The sequence below is a fragment of the Colletotrichum acutatum genome, assembly GCF_030867785.1.
Source record: "Colletotrichum acutatum strain CBS 112980 chromosome Unknown BDZ83scaffold_107, whole genome shotgun sequence".
Lineage (NCBI taxonomy): Eukaryota > Fungi > Ascomycota > Sordariomycetes > Glomerellales > Glomerellaceae > Colletotrichum > Colletotrichum acutatum.
Genome location: NW_026849101.1, coordinates 71712 through 87813, shown reverse-complemented (window position 1 = coordinate 87813; position 16102 = coordinate 71712). Strand labels below are relative to the sequence as shown.

The 16102-nt window shown below is 52.8% G+C and overlaps 3 protein-coding genes across 3 annotated transcripts; 1 reads left to right on the top strand and 2 right to left on the bottom strand.

Moving 5' to 3' along the window:
• Positions 1 to 225: 225 nt before the first annotated feature.
• BDZ83DRAFT_755724 (kinase-like domain-containing protein) lies at positions 226 to 3345 on the top strand (the record flags this gene model as incomplete). The annotated part of the gene is made up of 5 exons (XM_060514656.1): positions 226 to 1895; positions 1955 to 2243; positions 2295 to 2497; positions 2572 to 2806; positions 2878 to 3345. The coding sequence occupies 5 exons, from the start codon at positions 226 to 228 to the stop codon at positions 3343 to 3345; spliced, it is 2865 nt and encodes a 954-aa protein (XP_060360922.1).
• BDZ83DRAFT_27879 (uncharacterized protein) lies at positions 3147 to 5187 on the bottom strand. The gene is made up of 5 exons (XM_060502118.1): positions 4872 to 5187; positions 4604 to 4791; positions 4212 to 4531; positions 3686 to 4138; positions 3147 to 3597 (listed from the first exon to the last, which is right to left on the bottom strand). The coding sequence occupies exons 1-5, from the start codon at positions 5093 to 5095 to the stop codon at positions 3346 to 3348; spliced, it is 1437 nt and encodes a 478-aa protein (XP_060360921.1). The 5' UTR covers positions 5096 to 5187; the 3' UTR covers positions 3147 to 3345.
• A 1474-nt stretch (positions 5188 to 6661) lies between these two features.
• On the bottom strand, positions 6662 to 10049 carry BDZ83DRAFT_27723 (frequency clock protein). The gene is made up of 2 exons (XM_060502104.1): positions 9644 to 10049; positions 6662 to 9592 (listed from the first exon to the last, which is right to left on the bottom strand). Exons 1-2 carry the CDS (start codon positions 9942 to 9944, stop codon positions 6942 to 6944), a joined length of 2952 nt encoding a protein of 983 aa, XP_060360920.1. The 5' UTR covers positions 9945 to 10049; the 3' UTR covers positions 6662 to 6941.
• Positions 10050 to 16102: the final 6053 nt, after the last annotated feature.

Here is a 16102-nt window from a genome sequence, read left to right as displayed (position 1 = left end):
CGCCTGATGAACTGGCCGCAGATGATGTGTGTTCTTGCCGCGCCACTTGAAATGTCACCCTCCTCGATCCAACACGGTAGTTCACTTGAGGATCATTCCTGACTTTCCTCGTTCCCTGACCGATTCTACTCACCAAATTCCTCATTCATTAACATTTCCGGGAGGGGAGATCCGCGAACATGCAAACGCCGCTTCAATGACGATAAGACGCTTGTGGTACGAACCATGTCTTCTCATGAGTACCTTGACTTGTGCCACGAGGTTCACAATCTGTTCTTGGGGCATCTGAAGCGGAAAAACAGCGAGAGTCTACGTTTCGCCACCCGTGAGACACCGAAAAGTGTATTGAGCCCGCACTATCTCCGATTCTTTTTTCGCAGCCTGATCGGCGGAGAGGCACCCAAGGGCCGCCGATTCTCCATTACGGAGGATGAATTTGTTGAAAATGTCCAGGGAAGAGAATTACACAAATTCCTCGCAATCTTGGTATTCGCCGGCTGTCGTATCGAGGCAGCCAGGAACTTCACAGAGAAGCTAGCTGCTGCTCCCAAGTGGCCGCCGCCTGAGGATGGTGAGATTTCTAGGCGCGTGTGTTCGCTACCAGCCGACCGTCAAAGCTTGACAGAGTTCTTTGACGGGGACGAGGCGACGGCGGACAAGTTCTATGGATCGCAAGCCTTATTCTGTACAGTGGTGCTTCGGCAACGAGAAGAGACTACGATACAAGACGGTGATACCCAGCGTCTACCGTATGTGGAAGAGGAGCTCCTGGGCTCGGGCTCGTTTGGAAGAGTGTACAAAGTGAAGATTGCCAAGGGTCATTTCGAAGACCGTCGTAGAAATGACAACAGGGAACGATGGGTGGCACGGAAAGACTACATTGTCAGGTCGTCCTCTGATTCCGATGTTGAGAGCAGGGAGGAAGGCGAGATCATGAAGATGATTCTCAGCTTGTCAAAGACTTGCGAGAACATTATGGAGAATCTGGGAACGTTGAATATCGAGTACCCAACGGGCGCCAGCCCAGCGCCGTACAGTCTTTTCATGCCGCTAGCGGTCTGCGATCTGGGAGCATACATGAAGAAAGACGGCTCGAACGCTCCAAAGACGGCAATCAACAGGGCGGGTTTCATCCGGTCCGCAATTGGTCTCGCCAACGGCCTCAAGTTTCTTCACCAAGAAATGCAGACGCCTGGACTCGACAGAATCGTCTGCTACCACATGGATCTGAAGCCGAGTAACGTCCTCATTTTCCGAGAAAGCGGCAATGGCGACGGGGCTGGCCCTCGCTATATCTGGAAGCTGAGTGACTTTGGCATGTCGAGGGTCAAGATTCGGCACCATACTAGCCGCGAGGAAGAAAAGGATATCGCCAAGTGGTTCACCAAGCGACGCGATATGCAGCAGAGGACGATGTCGGGAACACAGAATCGACGCGGTCAGGGGACGTATCTCCCACCAGAGTCCTTCCGTGAGGGTAAAGTCATGAATACGAGGAGCGACGTGTGGTCACTGGGCTGCATTCTGAGCGTCCTCTTCGTTTATCTTGAGGGCGGGAAGCGCGCTATTGACAATTACGAGACGAACCGTCTTAAAAACCGCAGAGGGATCGATGCAAGCTACGATGTCTTCTTCCACGTCAAATTATTTGGACACACTTCTGTGCACTCGGCTGTAAAGAATGCTCACAAGCAACTAATTCACAAAGCTGCCGCGAGGAGCGTGAAAGAACACCAGGCAGTCCGGACCATGCTCAATTTTCTCGGGTCCAAAGTTTTGAAGATTAATCAGAACAAGAGATGCAGCGCAAAAGAGGTCGAAAACATGCTTCGACGCACGCTCGACGCGTATGAGGAGATTGATCGGCTCGAATCTTCCTCAGAATCTTTGAGACAGTACGTCAAGCTATGAACATCATTGAAGTCACTCGAAACAGAGTGTTAATCTTTCCCAGGCCCAAATCCTCCATGGAGCAGATAGTGCAACGATGGCGCGTACCGCGAGACAATTCTGATGTCTTCAAGGGATGCAAGGTATCCCCAGATGGAAGCATCATCGCGTACTGGAGCGACAATAAGATTTCACTCTTCACCCCAAGCTCTGCTCCGAATGCAGATGGAGATGTCCTGAACATACTCAGGGAGCACTCTCTGGAGTCCATGGGATCGACAAGCCGATTCTGGAAAGCTGTTTGCCTGACTAACAGACATCTGGTTGCCACAACCACGGGCAACATCTTCAACGTAGGTTCATCCTAGCGATACTATACGTGCTTCTGACTTTCGCTTTGGCAGTGTTACATATTTGATCTAGGACAAGGTGCTGCAGTCGACTCCAGTGCACAGAACTATTGGCATATTCGGCTGCCAACAGTCCCGGAAGTATACATCATGGCGATGTCGACCGATCAACAGAATCTGGTCTTTGTAGTCGAGAACCAGGAAGACGAGAGCCTTTCTGGGTCCGTATTCCATGTACGAATCGAGGATCTCATAGAGTGAGTCTCATACGCTCACCTACTTGCGTCTATCTTGCCAGTATTCGTGACCATTTGGCTGACCGAGAGAGCAGAATGGGGTCTATCTCAGAGGGACATGGGGTAGATCAGAGCGGCAGTAACTTGTTGGGCCGCTTCATCGCACTCGACTGGCCTGCCGAAGACGTGATATCTTTATCACTCACCGAACAGAACCGATGCTACGCAGCGATCCGCCCGTACCTTAGGGAAGACGGCATATACCACATGCCTATCGTAGCATATTCTTTGACAACTCGAGATATAGAGGAAGTATTCATCGAGCCGCGAGTGAGTCCCACAGTTATTTGTATCTATATCAACAAAGAAGCCATATTACTAACCCAATTGTATCTCGCAAGAGCCAAGAGAGCAACGGCTCAAGTCTATTCACGACATTTGCTGGCCTACACCAACGAGCAGCTTGCATAGCCGTGTTCCAGGAAACCCGCCTCTTCACCGTTGATCTGCTCGCGAACTCATGTAACTCACCAAAGAGGCGATCCCGATACCCCAAAAACATCGAAGAGTACCGCCTCCTCAGAGTCATGGCCGACCAGAACGACGATACCATCTTCGCATTAGGAATCAAACCAGATGGTGGTCGGATTCGTCTGCTTGAGATCACAATACCCGAGACGAGAGATCCGATGACTGTTCGCGAATTGGCTCAGCTACCCAGTCTATCTGAGAACGACGAGTTCACCGGCACCATAGTCGGCGATGACGGCAGCAGACACATCCTCGTCACTGCCCTCGTGGGGTCCCACCGGCACGCCGTCTTCAAGATCAATCTCCCTAGCAGACACCCTGCATCCTCATCCGCCTGATCAAACTTTCAGGCTATCCAGCTCGATGTCCTTTTTGTCGCGTTGATTGCGATGTAACAACTTGCGCCAGTTCAGGCCTCTCATATCTGATGCCTTGATGTTCAGGTAGCTTCCCTCACGCATCATGTAATACGTCGCAAACGTCGCCGTTGTGAGTAGTACAGAGCAGAGCGCGTATATCCAAATCATCGGACTGCCGACAATCTTGCCAGTCACAGAGTCCATATTGAAAAAGTTCATCCCAAAGAACGTCTGTCGCAAATAGGTTTAGCAAGCCACCATGGTCTTCCGAGGGCGCAGAGGAGGAGGAAAGGGTGGGGGCAGATGGGCAAGCACTCACAGCGATAAACGAAGGCGGCAAATAGAGCAACGTCAGCGTAGTAATAAACACCACCGACTTATTCAACCTTAGCATATTCTCATTCTGCTTCCTGGAATCGAGCTGCTCGCGAAAGGAGAGCGTGTTGGCCAGCAGTTGCGACGTTGTTTGCGCGCGGTGGTGCAGGTCCGTCGCTGTCCGCGAGAAGGCTCTACACTGACGGCGAAAGTTTTCGAACTCTGATGCTGATTCTTGTAGTACGTGGTCGTCGTTGTCGTTGTCGTATGCGTTCTTCATCGAACCCTTTGGCAAGCGGTTGGTGCATAGGGCAGACAGCTCCGCTACCGTCTCCTCGGACGATTCTAGGATCGATGAGATTGTCTGGAACCGGTTCGCGAGGCTGGCTAGTTTCGTCAAGTGACTTGGTTTCATCGTGGAAGGTTTGTCGATGAAGTTGATGAGTGTTTTGTACGACTATTTGTAGCATCGAGGATTAGACCAGTGGAGCTGGCTTGAAGGTGCCATTTCATGAGAATGCTTCTCTCACCAACGGTAGAAACTGCCGCTCCATTGATGCAATGTAGAACCTCCACGCGGGCAGATATGTCTCGAAGATGAGTTTATGCAGCCAGACAGGATCGTCGGTTTCGGTCTCAGAACCTGCTGCGACACTGCTGCTACTGCTTCTGTTGAAAAGCCATTCCAAGGCTCGGCTGCTGGCTTGCGAATTCGGCGTTGGGTTGATCATGATGAAGAGACTTTGATGAGACGCCGCGTCGCAGCGGTGGTATACACCCGTCTGACGAATTACCCACGTATCCTCATCGGGTTTGTATTCGGGGTATCGAATCGTGTACGATGCTGCTGCTACATCATCAGTTTCCTTCATGTCTAAATAGCAAGTATAAATTCCATTGGAACTCAAAGCCTGTTACACACCGACCACAGATCCCTTTCGTCGCTCGGTATACGGCATACAAAACACCTCTTCCACATTCATGTTCCGGGTATAAAAGCACGAGACGATATCCCGTAACGAGTTATTTAAGTGGAAATTTTCCATGATGAGCTCGAACATGGGGACTGTGATTTGTAGAGGCCTCCATGAGTTGCGCTGGCAGATTGAGCTTTTGATTAACGTCAGTAAGGTTAGGATGGTTGAGCGGGGACCCGCGACAATGACCAGGAATAGTTTGAATGAACGTACATGAAATGGTGGACGTGCTCTACGCTCTGGCTCTGTATTTCTTCTAGGTAATTGCTCAACTCGTCAAGGGTGGTGATGGCATGCTGCTGCTGCTGCTGCTTGAATTTGGTAGCCCCCTCGTTCCCACCATCATCGTCATCCTCTGCTGGAGAGCGCGTTACGCTGCAGATTCTGATGGGCTCGATGACATCTTCGACGAAGCACTGTTGTTGCGTCGGCGCCATTGAGGTTGTAGAGCGACGTCAATAGAACGGATAAGGCTGAGGTAAACAGGAAGGAAAGGATGTTGGCGGTCTATTGCTGTCACTTGGTTTGTTATGTACTTGGTTCGATTTCGTTGTAAGGCTATGAGGGCCATCTACCCCAAGGGCGATCAGCCGCCTGCCTGCCTGTTCCTCCTAACCAATACTGACGCTTGCTGGTATGTCACCATACTTTGCACTGCCCATCCATTCCTCGGGCCACCCGACTCCTCCCTACTCCCCATCGGTTAAAGTCATTGATCTCGCACCGCACTGTTAACCCCCGTCAGCATGCCTTCTTCGAAGCGAGCTTTGGTCCTCTCAAGTTTTGGTTTACTCTATGGTGTCCTGTAATTTCACATCATTAGCATCGAGCAACAACATACAGGTGTGTCCAATCGGGCCTGGAACATAAGACATACTGCGTCAACTTCCTTCGGCGCCTTGAAATGCCAAACATCGTCTCTCATCTGTAAAAAAAAACAGCATCTGTCAATTTCAATTTCAATCGGTGTGTACCACGCAGCAAAGGGCAACGCATACTTCAATCTCAAAATCAGTGTGCCCCGGGAAAATCTTCTCCAGGAGCTGCTGGAGGCTGGCCTTCTTTAGATACCGACTGGTGACGTTCTGAGCGACTTGTTGTTGGTTTCCTTGTGTCATGATTGTGAATGTGGCTTTTTCTGGTTTACTGTAATTCTAGTTATCGCTATCAAGATGAAAAAAAAAAAAAAAAAAAAAAGTTGGCACACACAGGCTTGGAGAAGAAAGAAGTCAGAAATATAGCGTTGCAGGTGTGTAGCAAGACGCCTCCCTTCTCTCCGGGGGAGGGGGGGGGGCGTTCCGGGGAAGCTGAAAGGAAGAGTCATCCAGCGAGGCGGAGTGCTAGATTCCTTCCAAAAACCGCAGCCCTTCCGCCCCTCAAGAAACCAACGCACCGAGCGAAAGGTGATATACACGCTCGCTGCCTGTCAAGTTCTGGGTCCCGGGTCCCCTTCCTCTACTAGGCCGCGGTTCGCGCTCCACGAAACCGACACTGCGTAAGTACGTGAAAAGACTGTGGGCTGTGTTGGGTTACACCGCATGATGAATCGACTGGATCGACACTCAGCAGATCATCCATCTCACCTTATAGAATTGCACTGTTTTTTTTTTGGTTTTTGCCACTGGCAAACACGCCGAGCCGACCATCAAGAGAGATTCCTTATTTCCCAAGTCCTAGGGAGTCATGGAGTACTTATGCTCCAGCATCTTACCGGGAGAGACTAGAACTCCCTTTAGCGCATTGAAAGGTAGCCCGCATTGTCCGGGGAAAGGGCGTCCGCTGATGGAGGGGGGGGGGGAGGGGAGGTGGTCCGCATCTCAATGGGAAAAGGACGAATGTGCAAGTAAAAGTACCTCACAATGTTGAACTGTATTAATTAGCCTCACTTCGTCAGACTACTTCTTTATGAGCGTCCCGAATATGACCTCAGCTGTGTCACTCGCGGACCGGATACAAGCTTGATTTACACCAAGCTTAAGCTGGTCACAATACTCGAAAAACCAAGGAAGCGAGGCTTGGAACTTAATAAATTCGGGTATCATTTGGGTTGATCCTAATTAAATCGCTGAAGAGAAAACGCCTCACGTTGCCCGCTACTGGCTGTAGTCGCTGTCTTCCAAACCCTCGACGTGGGTAAAACACAATGATCGTTTCCAACATGATGGGATATCTTGATCCAATCTATCCCAATGAACCAAGCGCCACGCAATGCACCTCTCACAGTAGTACCCCTTTGACTTCTCAACACCCCTTCCTGCTCAAAGCATTCACAAACGATTTCCTTCAACTTGATCCGCTCTCCTCACGGCCACTGCTGTAGCCGCTCTCGGCTCCGCCTGCCGTGGCGGCTGAACTGCCAGCGGCGACAGGGAGTTCAGCGCTATTACTACGACCTCTGGCAGTTCCGACGGCCGCAACCGCACTGCTGCTGCTGGCGCGACGGAGATCCCGAGGGGGAAGGGGAATCTTGAACTCGGCGCCACTCTCTTCATCCTCCGCAACACCCGCCACCTCATCTCCGTTGTCCGGCTCGCTGTCACCCTCTTCGCCACTTGACACCTGTGCATCGTCAGGACACTGTCTATCAAAAGTAGGGGCGTGAGCTTGTACGCCGCCCCCTACCTTTGAATTATTGTCCAGATCGGACTCGTCATCGTCATCGTCAGAAGTGTCAGAGCTATCGCTGTCGAAAGCGAAGTACAAACCCGGTGGTGGCAGAGGCGTAGGGTTAAGCTTCCGGACAGACCTTGACGTGTATTCAATGTTGATCGGTGTTGTCTTGCGAGATTCGAACTTTGCTGATTTGGCCTGGGACCCAGAAGACCCCAACGGCGATGTGATTCTACTAATCAGCTTGGAAAAATCCTCGGATTGTAAGTTCATCGTCGTTTCCTGCTTCACATCCACCTTCGGCCTCTTCGTGGTGGCGACCACAACAAAGTGGTCATCTGGAATAACACCACCCAGCCCGCAAGCGTCCAACTTGCTACCCACGGCGTCTTGATGGTTGTTGGACCAAGGGAAATCGGCCTCAAAGCCACTGTCACTGTCGTCTGAGCCATTTTCCGTTGTGACAGCGACGCTCCGAGCCTTGCGGCCTTCGAGTAGCGGTCGGTACGGAAGCGCCGAACCTGATTCAGTGCGACGAGGAAGATCAGGCCTGAGGAATCCAGCACTAGAGGACAATTGTTGGTCCTGGCCAGATGAGGTCATGTATGACGCCGGGGACGCATCACCAGGATCGCCAGAGAGATCGGTGCAGAATGGAGCACCACTGTAGTAAATGATAGCACCATCCAATCGACGCCTCTTGCGGCGCGAGGATCCCGAGCCATCCCATCGTGACTCTCCGTTATTGCTGTCTTCTACGGCTCCATACGACGAGCCAACATCATCTAGGGAAGTTTGTTCGGCAGATGACGATTGGTGCACGAATAGTGGCTTGTAGTGGAAAATGTCCGCCGATGGAATTGGATACTCTGGTTTCGATTGGTCGGATGAGTTCTTCCCGTATGGTGTAGAACAATAACCGGTTTTCCCCGAGCGTTGTTTGCGCTTCTTGCCCTGGTTGTCTGGTTGTGTTTCGTCGGACTCGTCAGACCGGCTGAGCTGGGAGGTATTACCTGAACTGTCGCTACTAAACTTGGTTCCCTCCGTACCACCGCGCCATCTGATTTTGCGACCGTCGTGCGAAAGTTGGAACTTCGTGCTCTTCTCAGACACTGCGCTCCTGATGTAATCGGGGGCAACGTTAAGCATGTGCAATTGAGCCATACTGCAAAGCAAGTTCAGATAGACCCAGCCATCGGCATCCGGGGACACATCGCCATCGGTCATCAACGCCGTCAGATGGGGAGGGGCGAGGCCCAAATGACGAATGTAGTCCATGTTGGCGGACGGGTTTTGCATGCGATCCGGATCAAGGTCGAGCGGTCTGGTGGGACGTTGCTCTGGCGGCGGAGGATCCTGCGGTGAAGTGCTGCTTACATCTGCCGCGGTTGTCCAGTTGCCACTGGAATCCCGTTGATCGCCGTTGGAATTTGATGACTCGACATCTTTGGGGATATTCTTCTTCCCATCTGACGCAAGTATGGGGGCCTCGCGGGATGGCTCGAAGTAACCGGCGGGTACATTTGAGGGCCCGTGGTGAGTCGTGGTGTTGCCGGTTGTTGGCTCCACCATGATCGGGGCGTATGAGGCGATATTTGCTGCGGACTTGGGCTGAGGTCGAGCGAGATTACGTCCGCTAATTCGACCCGTGAAGATCTGTTCCAGGCGACGGACAATCAACTTCTTTCTGTCCTTTTCCGTCAAAACCATGTGTCGCGGGTACAGTCCCTCCGGGATGTCCTTCAGGTAGTTCTCCACCTTTTGTTCCGATGACTTCGTTCTAGAGCTGGTGGATGGCCGGGCGAGATGTGTGCCGGACGAGTTTGCTCCAGTTGACATCGAGGCATAGGCACTGTCAACCGGCCTCGAGTGAGAGCCTGAAGAAGACGATGCATGCTTCGACGCATAACCAAAACCTGAGTGTAAATGAACGTTGTGCCTCGATTTCTGCCGAGACGACGAAGCTTCGGCGCTTGGGGTGCTGCTCTCCAGACCGGACGCGAATTCGCGCAGAGTACTCTCCAATTCTCTCTTCTTCCGCTTGGGAAGCCCGTGGACCTTGATCTCGAACAGCTTATCCCTCTTCATCAGTTCCGGTCCTTTCTGCTTGTATCGCTTCAGCTCGTCCCTCAGCCTCTTAATCTCAACCGTCAAGTCGTCAATTACGCTTCGATAGTCGTCGGCGCTGCTGCTGTGCGTGGCGCTTGGCTTATTTGCCCTGTTCATTATTCCGTCCATCGGTGGTCTCAGATGCGTCGGATAGGCCGAGGGTTTCGCGTCGTCATTAGAGGAGTCGCTTTCTTTCTGGAAGAATGGAGGATCAACTGAGACAGGAATTAGACCTTCTCCCACTACGGTAGCTCAGGAATTCTTACCGTCCATTGCGCCAGCGTACGTTGTCGCGGGATTCTCATTGTTTTGATCGAACCATTTCTCGGGGTCGCTAGGACCGGTGTTGTGACTCTCGCCGGAAGACTGTCGATTAGGCGATGACGACGATCCAGGGCTGGCAGCGGCCAAGGCTCGTCTTAATGCGGCTTTCTCAGTTGCTTCGTGTGCTAATCGGTGGTTGCGCAGTGTGATTGAATGCTCAGGCGAACTTCGGCGTGGTAGCGGGTGTCCATTCGACGACGTCGGTGGGCGACCGCCTTCATGTGAAGGCTTGGCGTCGGTCATCTTGGGCACATCAAGACACCTAGCTGAATTGGCAGATTCTGCGTCGGTGCTCGTGTTGCTGTGCGAAGTATTTCGAATACGACATGGAGTCGGAGTTCGGGTTGTCGTTGTGCAAGCCGTTTTATCGGTGGTGTCCACTTCGATGAAGTGGGTGATGGGAGATGTTAATGCTAGGTTTCGAGAGAGATACTGCTCGTAGACGGTGGATTAATGTTGGATGTCTGCTCAAGTGTAGGACCCTGGAATTGTGTAGGTATGAGAGTGTATATGTCGAGTGGGCAGGCGGGATGTGATTGGTCGAGGCATCGATCGATCGATCGAGTGCTGGGAAAAAGGTATGACGACAACCACCGTCAAAAGCCGACACGGTGAGAGGGTAACACTCACGTTAACAGGAGAAACATGCACAGTGTAAGACTGCGGCCAGTTCCAATCCTTAATCCTGAGGACCAGTGTGTTTCCGCAGCCCGTTTGTCTTTCCGCCGCGCAGTAGATACGCGATGTGCACGAAAGCTGAGAAGCTTTGAGTGAGAGTTGAAGAGTGTAAGTGGTGTCGTTGTCGATGGTAAGAGAGAGGGGTAGCCCACTCTCGTTCTCGTGACCTTTTCTGTACCCCAAGGCTGTTACTTTCTTCCTCGAAGGACAGCGCTCTCGTAGAGGAAAAACTCGAGAGGATCATTTGTTGCGCAGCAAAGCCAAGTATCTCTTGTCCGCAGGGCAGGGCAGGTGTCTGTCTTGTGGGTAATACAGAGCCCAGGGCTTGAGGAAGGAAAACATGTCCGCCGCCGGGATGAGAGCCAAAATGTATGGGGTGAGGGCACGTTCGCACCGCTTGGGTCGCTGGTTGAGTAGTGCGGGACGGACAAGCTATGGACCCACAGCAGCTCGCAAGCTGCTTGGACTGATCTCCAGGACCCTGCAGGGTTCTCAAGATCGAGTGAAATCGAAAATGCTAGGTAGTGGGGTGCTGGTTCAAGAAGGGTGTGCCCTCCAAGCGTCTTGTTGGCAGACAGGGAGGGGTGTGATTGTAATAGGACGCCAGGACAGTTGCTCTACTGCGTACGGATACCTACCTACTGCCCTGGTCGCTGGTCACTGGTGTCGTCTCAGTGGGTGTGTGGTTGTGGTGTGTGCCGGCCCCCGACTCTGCCTGCACCGCCTGCAGAGTCCAGACACAATCCAGACAATAGTGGCAGGCCATCGCCGGGCTGGAAAGGGCGATGGACGCACCTAGGCCTTTGGGCAACTTTCGATGGTGGTGTCTCGCGTGCTCCCCTTCCAGAAATCAGACTGCCGCTGGCGCTTCGTTCCTTCCTCTGCATTAGTCCGAGAGCCTTCAGCCTTCACCTCATACACGTCGCGCGCCATCCCAGTCACGTGGATATTCATGTGCATCTCCAACTTGGGTGGCAATCGCTAGTAAACGCAGACAGCCAGAAGAATAAAAAACGACAAAAAAATATAAAAATGGGACAACAGAAAAAAAACCTTCTCTCTACCTTGGTTTCCTCCTCGTCGTTGCCTGGGTACATTACCAGACGGAACGTCAGTCGTGCCTGGCCCCCCGTCGAGACCCTTGGTTTGAAGGCGGTAGCAGGTACCTCCCTACCTTGCATTTTACCACAGATAAGGTAGTCGGTGCAGGTAAGATACCTTAGGGTCCCGGCCGTTGCGCGTTAGGTTCTTTCAGTTTCCAAGCCCAGCTCTTTGCCGCGGGTCTGCGGATAGGCACATCGCCCCTTGGATAGGAACAAGATAGGATGGGCTTCAGTAGAACCAACCGCATCTTCACAATTGTTCCACCAGTATTCGAACAGTAGATCGAGACCAAAATCATGTTTCCAGTAAGGATATCGTTAGTCTCCTCTGCAATTGAGGCGCCTTAGGTTGTCAATAGATATGATGCGACTAGCAATCCCACAGTGAAGGCGTTCTCTTTTCCCACCTACGCAGTAAGGTGCTAAGATAAGGGTAGGTTATTCCGACAGCGGTTGCAGCCATCCGTGCACAGTTGCATACCCACGCCCCATAGAAATTTCATGGAGCTTCTATGGATACCTTCTCCGAACACTACGACCGGGACTGAGCAGAGAGCTGCGAGTGACATGTCATGCTCATGGCCGAGGCCGCAAACGAGTGACATTCATCCCTCGCCCCCATGTCATGTCTTTTGGCCAATACGAATAGAGGCGGCCCTGCTTACGTCACGCCGCACCTCCCCTCCCTCCTCTCCCTTGGGCGTGTCTCGCTGTGCCCGAGGTACAAATGCGATCCATAACTCTGGACGCACAACCACCATCATTCTATCAACTCGAATCTCAAACCGAGCAGGATAATCCGACTGAAGACGAATGGCATAAAAGCATTGGGAACCCATTCAAAGACCCTTCAAACAAGATCTCAAGTTGTTTCGGCCAAAAGTCATCTCGCGCATTGGAAAAAAAAAAAGGACAGCGCGATTGAGAGCTTTTTCATTATCGCGGTCCGCGTCCATCCTGGACAACGAACAAGTCGGAACAACAAAGCAGCGAAGGCCAAAAAAGAATAGAATGATCCAGTCCGGATGTTGCAGAAGCTCGTCCTCATTCGTCCAAATGAGCTCGAAAGTGAACTGCGGCAGCCAATACTCATACAGCACACGGGCCGCAAGACGACCAGTCATGTCAAGGGAAGTCCGCATTACCATGAGCCCGCGATCTTGCTTTTGCCGTGTCATCGACGCAATTTACGGCCTGGATCACTAGCCCGACCATGCCGACCTATCGTATTATCTGACCGTTTTCCTCCCAAAAATGCCAACTACATTCATCTCGGCTCAAATTTTTCATCATGGCGCGAATGCATGCCTCCTCCTTACGATTCTTCATCGCCGATTCACAGTGTTCTTCAACGGAAACGGCTTCGCCCAGCAACATACCTTGCAACGCAGTATTGTCTAGCATCGGAATAGATGCGCACACGTACCTACCTATAACCACATACGGCCATGCATGGTTTGGGACAGCCAACCACATCTGCAAACTCGATATCCAAACGAAAATCTGCTGGCTTGTCTCATCAGGATCAGCTCACCGCTGTGGATAGGCCGTCTTCATTCCGAAAAGACATGTCGGACACGATTATCAGTTGTCAATTCTGCGAGTTCCATTCTCTTCAGTCTTCCTTGGACCATCCTCCCCCCACCAGACCTCTCAAACACTAGGTACCTAGGTGCTGTACGGATAGTGGATACCCTTCACATCTTTGTACGAAGTACGCTAGTTGCCCGTTGCGCCAGCCTCGGAGGTGTAATTATCCCGGCCAATCAGGGGCCTTCGGAAGTGTGTCCGTCTCCATTACCTGACGGCTTTTCATTGGTCATCCGTACTCCCCTCTTCCGTCATTGCCGAACTGCGCTGCAGGGCAACCCTGCCCCAAGGGCACGTCACCCCTGACTGCTTTACGCATCACGCCCCCATCTGAGCCTTTGAGGTGGTCCGAGGACAAGGACAGTTCAACAATGCACAGTGACACTCTTGCTGACGTGACTCTCTCTTATGGTGGCTCGCTACCGGTATTCAGCTGTCCATGGATGCAAGCCGCCCACGACTGGATGGCAAGAATTTCAGGTGTATTCGAAGATCATTATCGATTTCGGATACGGGCTCCGCAGATGACAGCCAGGCACGCCTGTCGACTGCGCAGGATGCCGCTGCGTCCCTTTTTCAGGGTCCGACGATCAGGAAAGCCCACCGCAGTATTCCCACGACCCACGATTATGACGGAAATCAAGGCAGACTCGCATTGCAACATGCAACCCTGATTCTGCTTTCCAGAAACCCCTCGCCTGTTTCTCGATTTTGGCAGCGGTGTGACGTCAGTCGGCCCTTCAGCAACTGTGCTGCAAAGTACCAATGGAGAAACATCAGCATTCTTCCAGAGTTGGAAGGCAGTCGTCGTCTAAGAAGATGGGGTCCGCCGGTGGTCAATCGGCGCAGCCGGACATCGTCAACGGGAAAATCACTACAAGGACGGACCACAACACGGAGCGATCCACCCCGGCAGCGCCGTCTTGGGCACCGGACACCACCTTCGGCTTCGCCGGCCCGGCCCGGAAAGACACAGCCAATCAGTCACGCCACCAGTCGACTGTGGAACAAGCTTTACGTTCCCGACCTTCGCGAGCCGCATCGCTAGCGTGGATCGGGAGCACACAAGGACCCTTCGTGCAGGGTCGTCGCCCCTTTCTCGCCGTCACTTTCCCCCGACCGCACTTTGATCGCCCATTCCGGCCACTTGAAAGATGCCACAAACAAAGGAGGAAAGGTAGGCTTGTTCGAACTCACGGTCCGAAATGATAGCGAAACCTCTCAAATTCCCATTCCCAGCACCAGCTTTCAGCATCGCAGGATTATGCAGATCTAGCAGAATCTCAATCGATACCCTTCACAATGTCTCGATTCACCATCGATGTGGATCTAGCCGCCTAGACCCTCGTCCTGGACAGCACGCGCACGACATGGAGGGGAGTGTAATTCGAAAAGCAGTAAATCCACCAAGAGCTAGGCCATTGGATCGGAGGCGAAGACATCCCCTGGCGATACAGACAATACGGAGTACGGAGTACTACATAGGCTTGAGCTGTCGCGTGCCAGCCAGACTTCCACCCTCGTTGCCCATGTGGCCTTCACCCTGTGCCGGTGCTTCTGCTCCGCGGACGTTTGTCATTCGTGAGAACGTGAGGAGAGCAGCGCTTGCATGGCGCTTGGCAGCTAATCCGTTCTAGGCGACCGGTTTTCACCCATGCTGAGCGAGCGACGAGGTTACTCATCATCCACCTCGGCCTCTGTAGGCCAGACTATGTACGGCTTTGCTTGGGCCATTCCCCACCTCCAATTCGATGAGGATATGCTGGAGATTCAGCTCGGAGCAAACTTGACAGGCACCAAGGGCACCCGCCAGATTTGTGACAGATCAAAAGTTCGATCTTGCAGATGGACCAGAATTGAGGCAATCTTCCCGCTGGCCCAGTGGCGAAGCAACAGTCGTGGCCCAATTGGGGCACTACCACTTTCCTTGCTGTGGTCTACACACTGCGGGCTCCTCCCGACGCGAATGGAGCTTAGGGTTGTCCTGGCACACTCGCATCGACAAGTCACAACCAATCACCTCTTGCAATGGCTTCGGGATGTGCTCTGGATACCATCCATCTGGGCGAAAAGGCCCCCCACCCAGAGAAGAAACACACCAAAAGGTCGTGTGTTGGCCGGGATTCCCTCCTCGTGTGGGGGACGAACTGGAAGTTTGCAGATCCGGCAGAGAGTGGTATTCACACTCCGTGGCTGCCAGGGACAACCCCTTACCTACCCTTCCCCTGGTCAAAGCTGACAAGCACATACAAGCAAGTTAGCCCGATCTTGGGATCGGCGTTGCCAAACTCAGTCGGCTGTCGCATCTCCCCCCCCCCCCCACCATCATCTATCTGCCCATAACGAGGCAGGAAAAGCAAATCGTGTGGAAGACTGCTCGCTTGGGTTCACTGCAGAGAGCAGAGAGGCGCGCTAAGGAGAAGCTTTGTTTCCCAACCTTATCTCAGGTTCGCCGCCCATCTTTCTTTCTTGGGGTATCCGTTTCAGTCCTCATTAGCCACTGAGGGCTCTCGGGAGATCGGTCAGTGTTGGGGCGAGGAGCTGGTGCCACCGTGCCGCAACGCTTCCCCGTGAATTACTCAGTGGGCAGTGGGGAAGAGACGGCGTCCCGGGCGCGGCCGCAACGAACGACAAATTGTGGCACCCTTCTGGTTCTTGTCCAACAAGCGTTGGTGGCATGATGGCTGACATGGCCGCGGTGCGACCCCCCTTAGGTATGTTCCCGCCTTCTAGAACACGATCGCCTCGACCCGAGATCTGAGATCCCGGTAGCGATCACATCTTTTTTTGGTCCGTTCGTTCGACTTCCGAATCCCCCATCTGAGCAGAGATGTGGCAACTGTCAACCTCGCATGTAACATGTTCGTGTCTCTGATCGACGCCGGAGTGGAAGACGAGTTCAGGGCAAGCGTCTGTCTATCCGTAGCACGGTGTGATTGGACAACACAAGATGAAAGAGGGAATGGGCGGCTAAGTAGCTTGAGTCTAGAACTGGGACATAGGCACATAGCTCGCCGGTGCGGTGGGTCC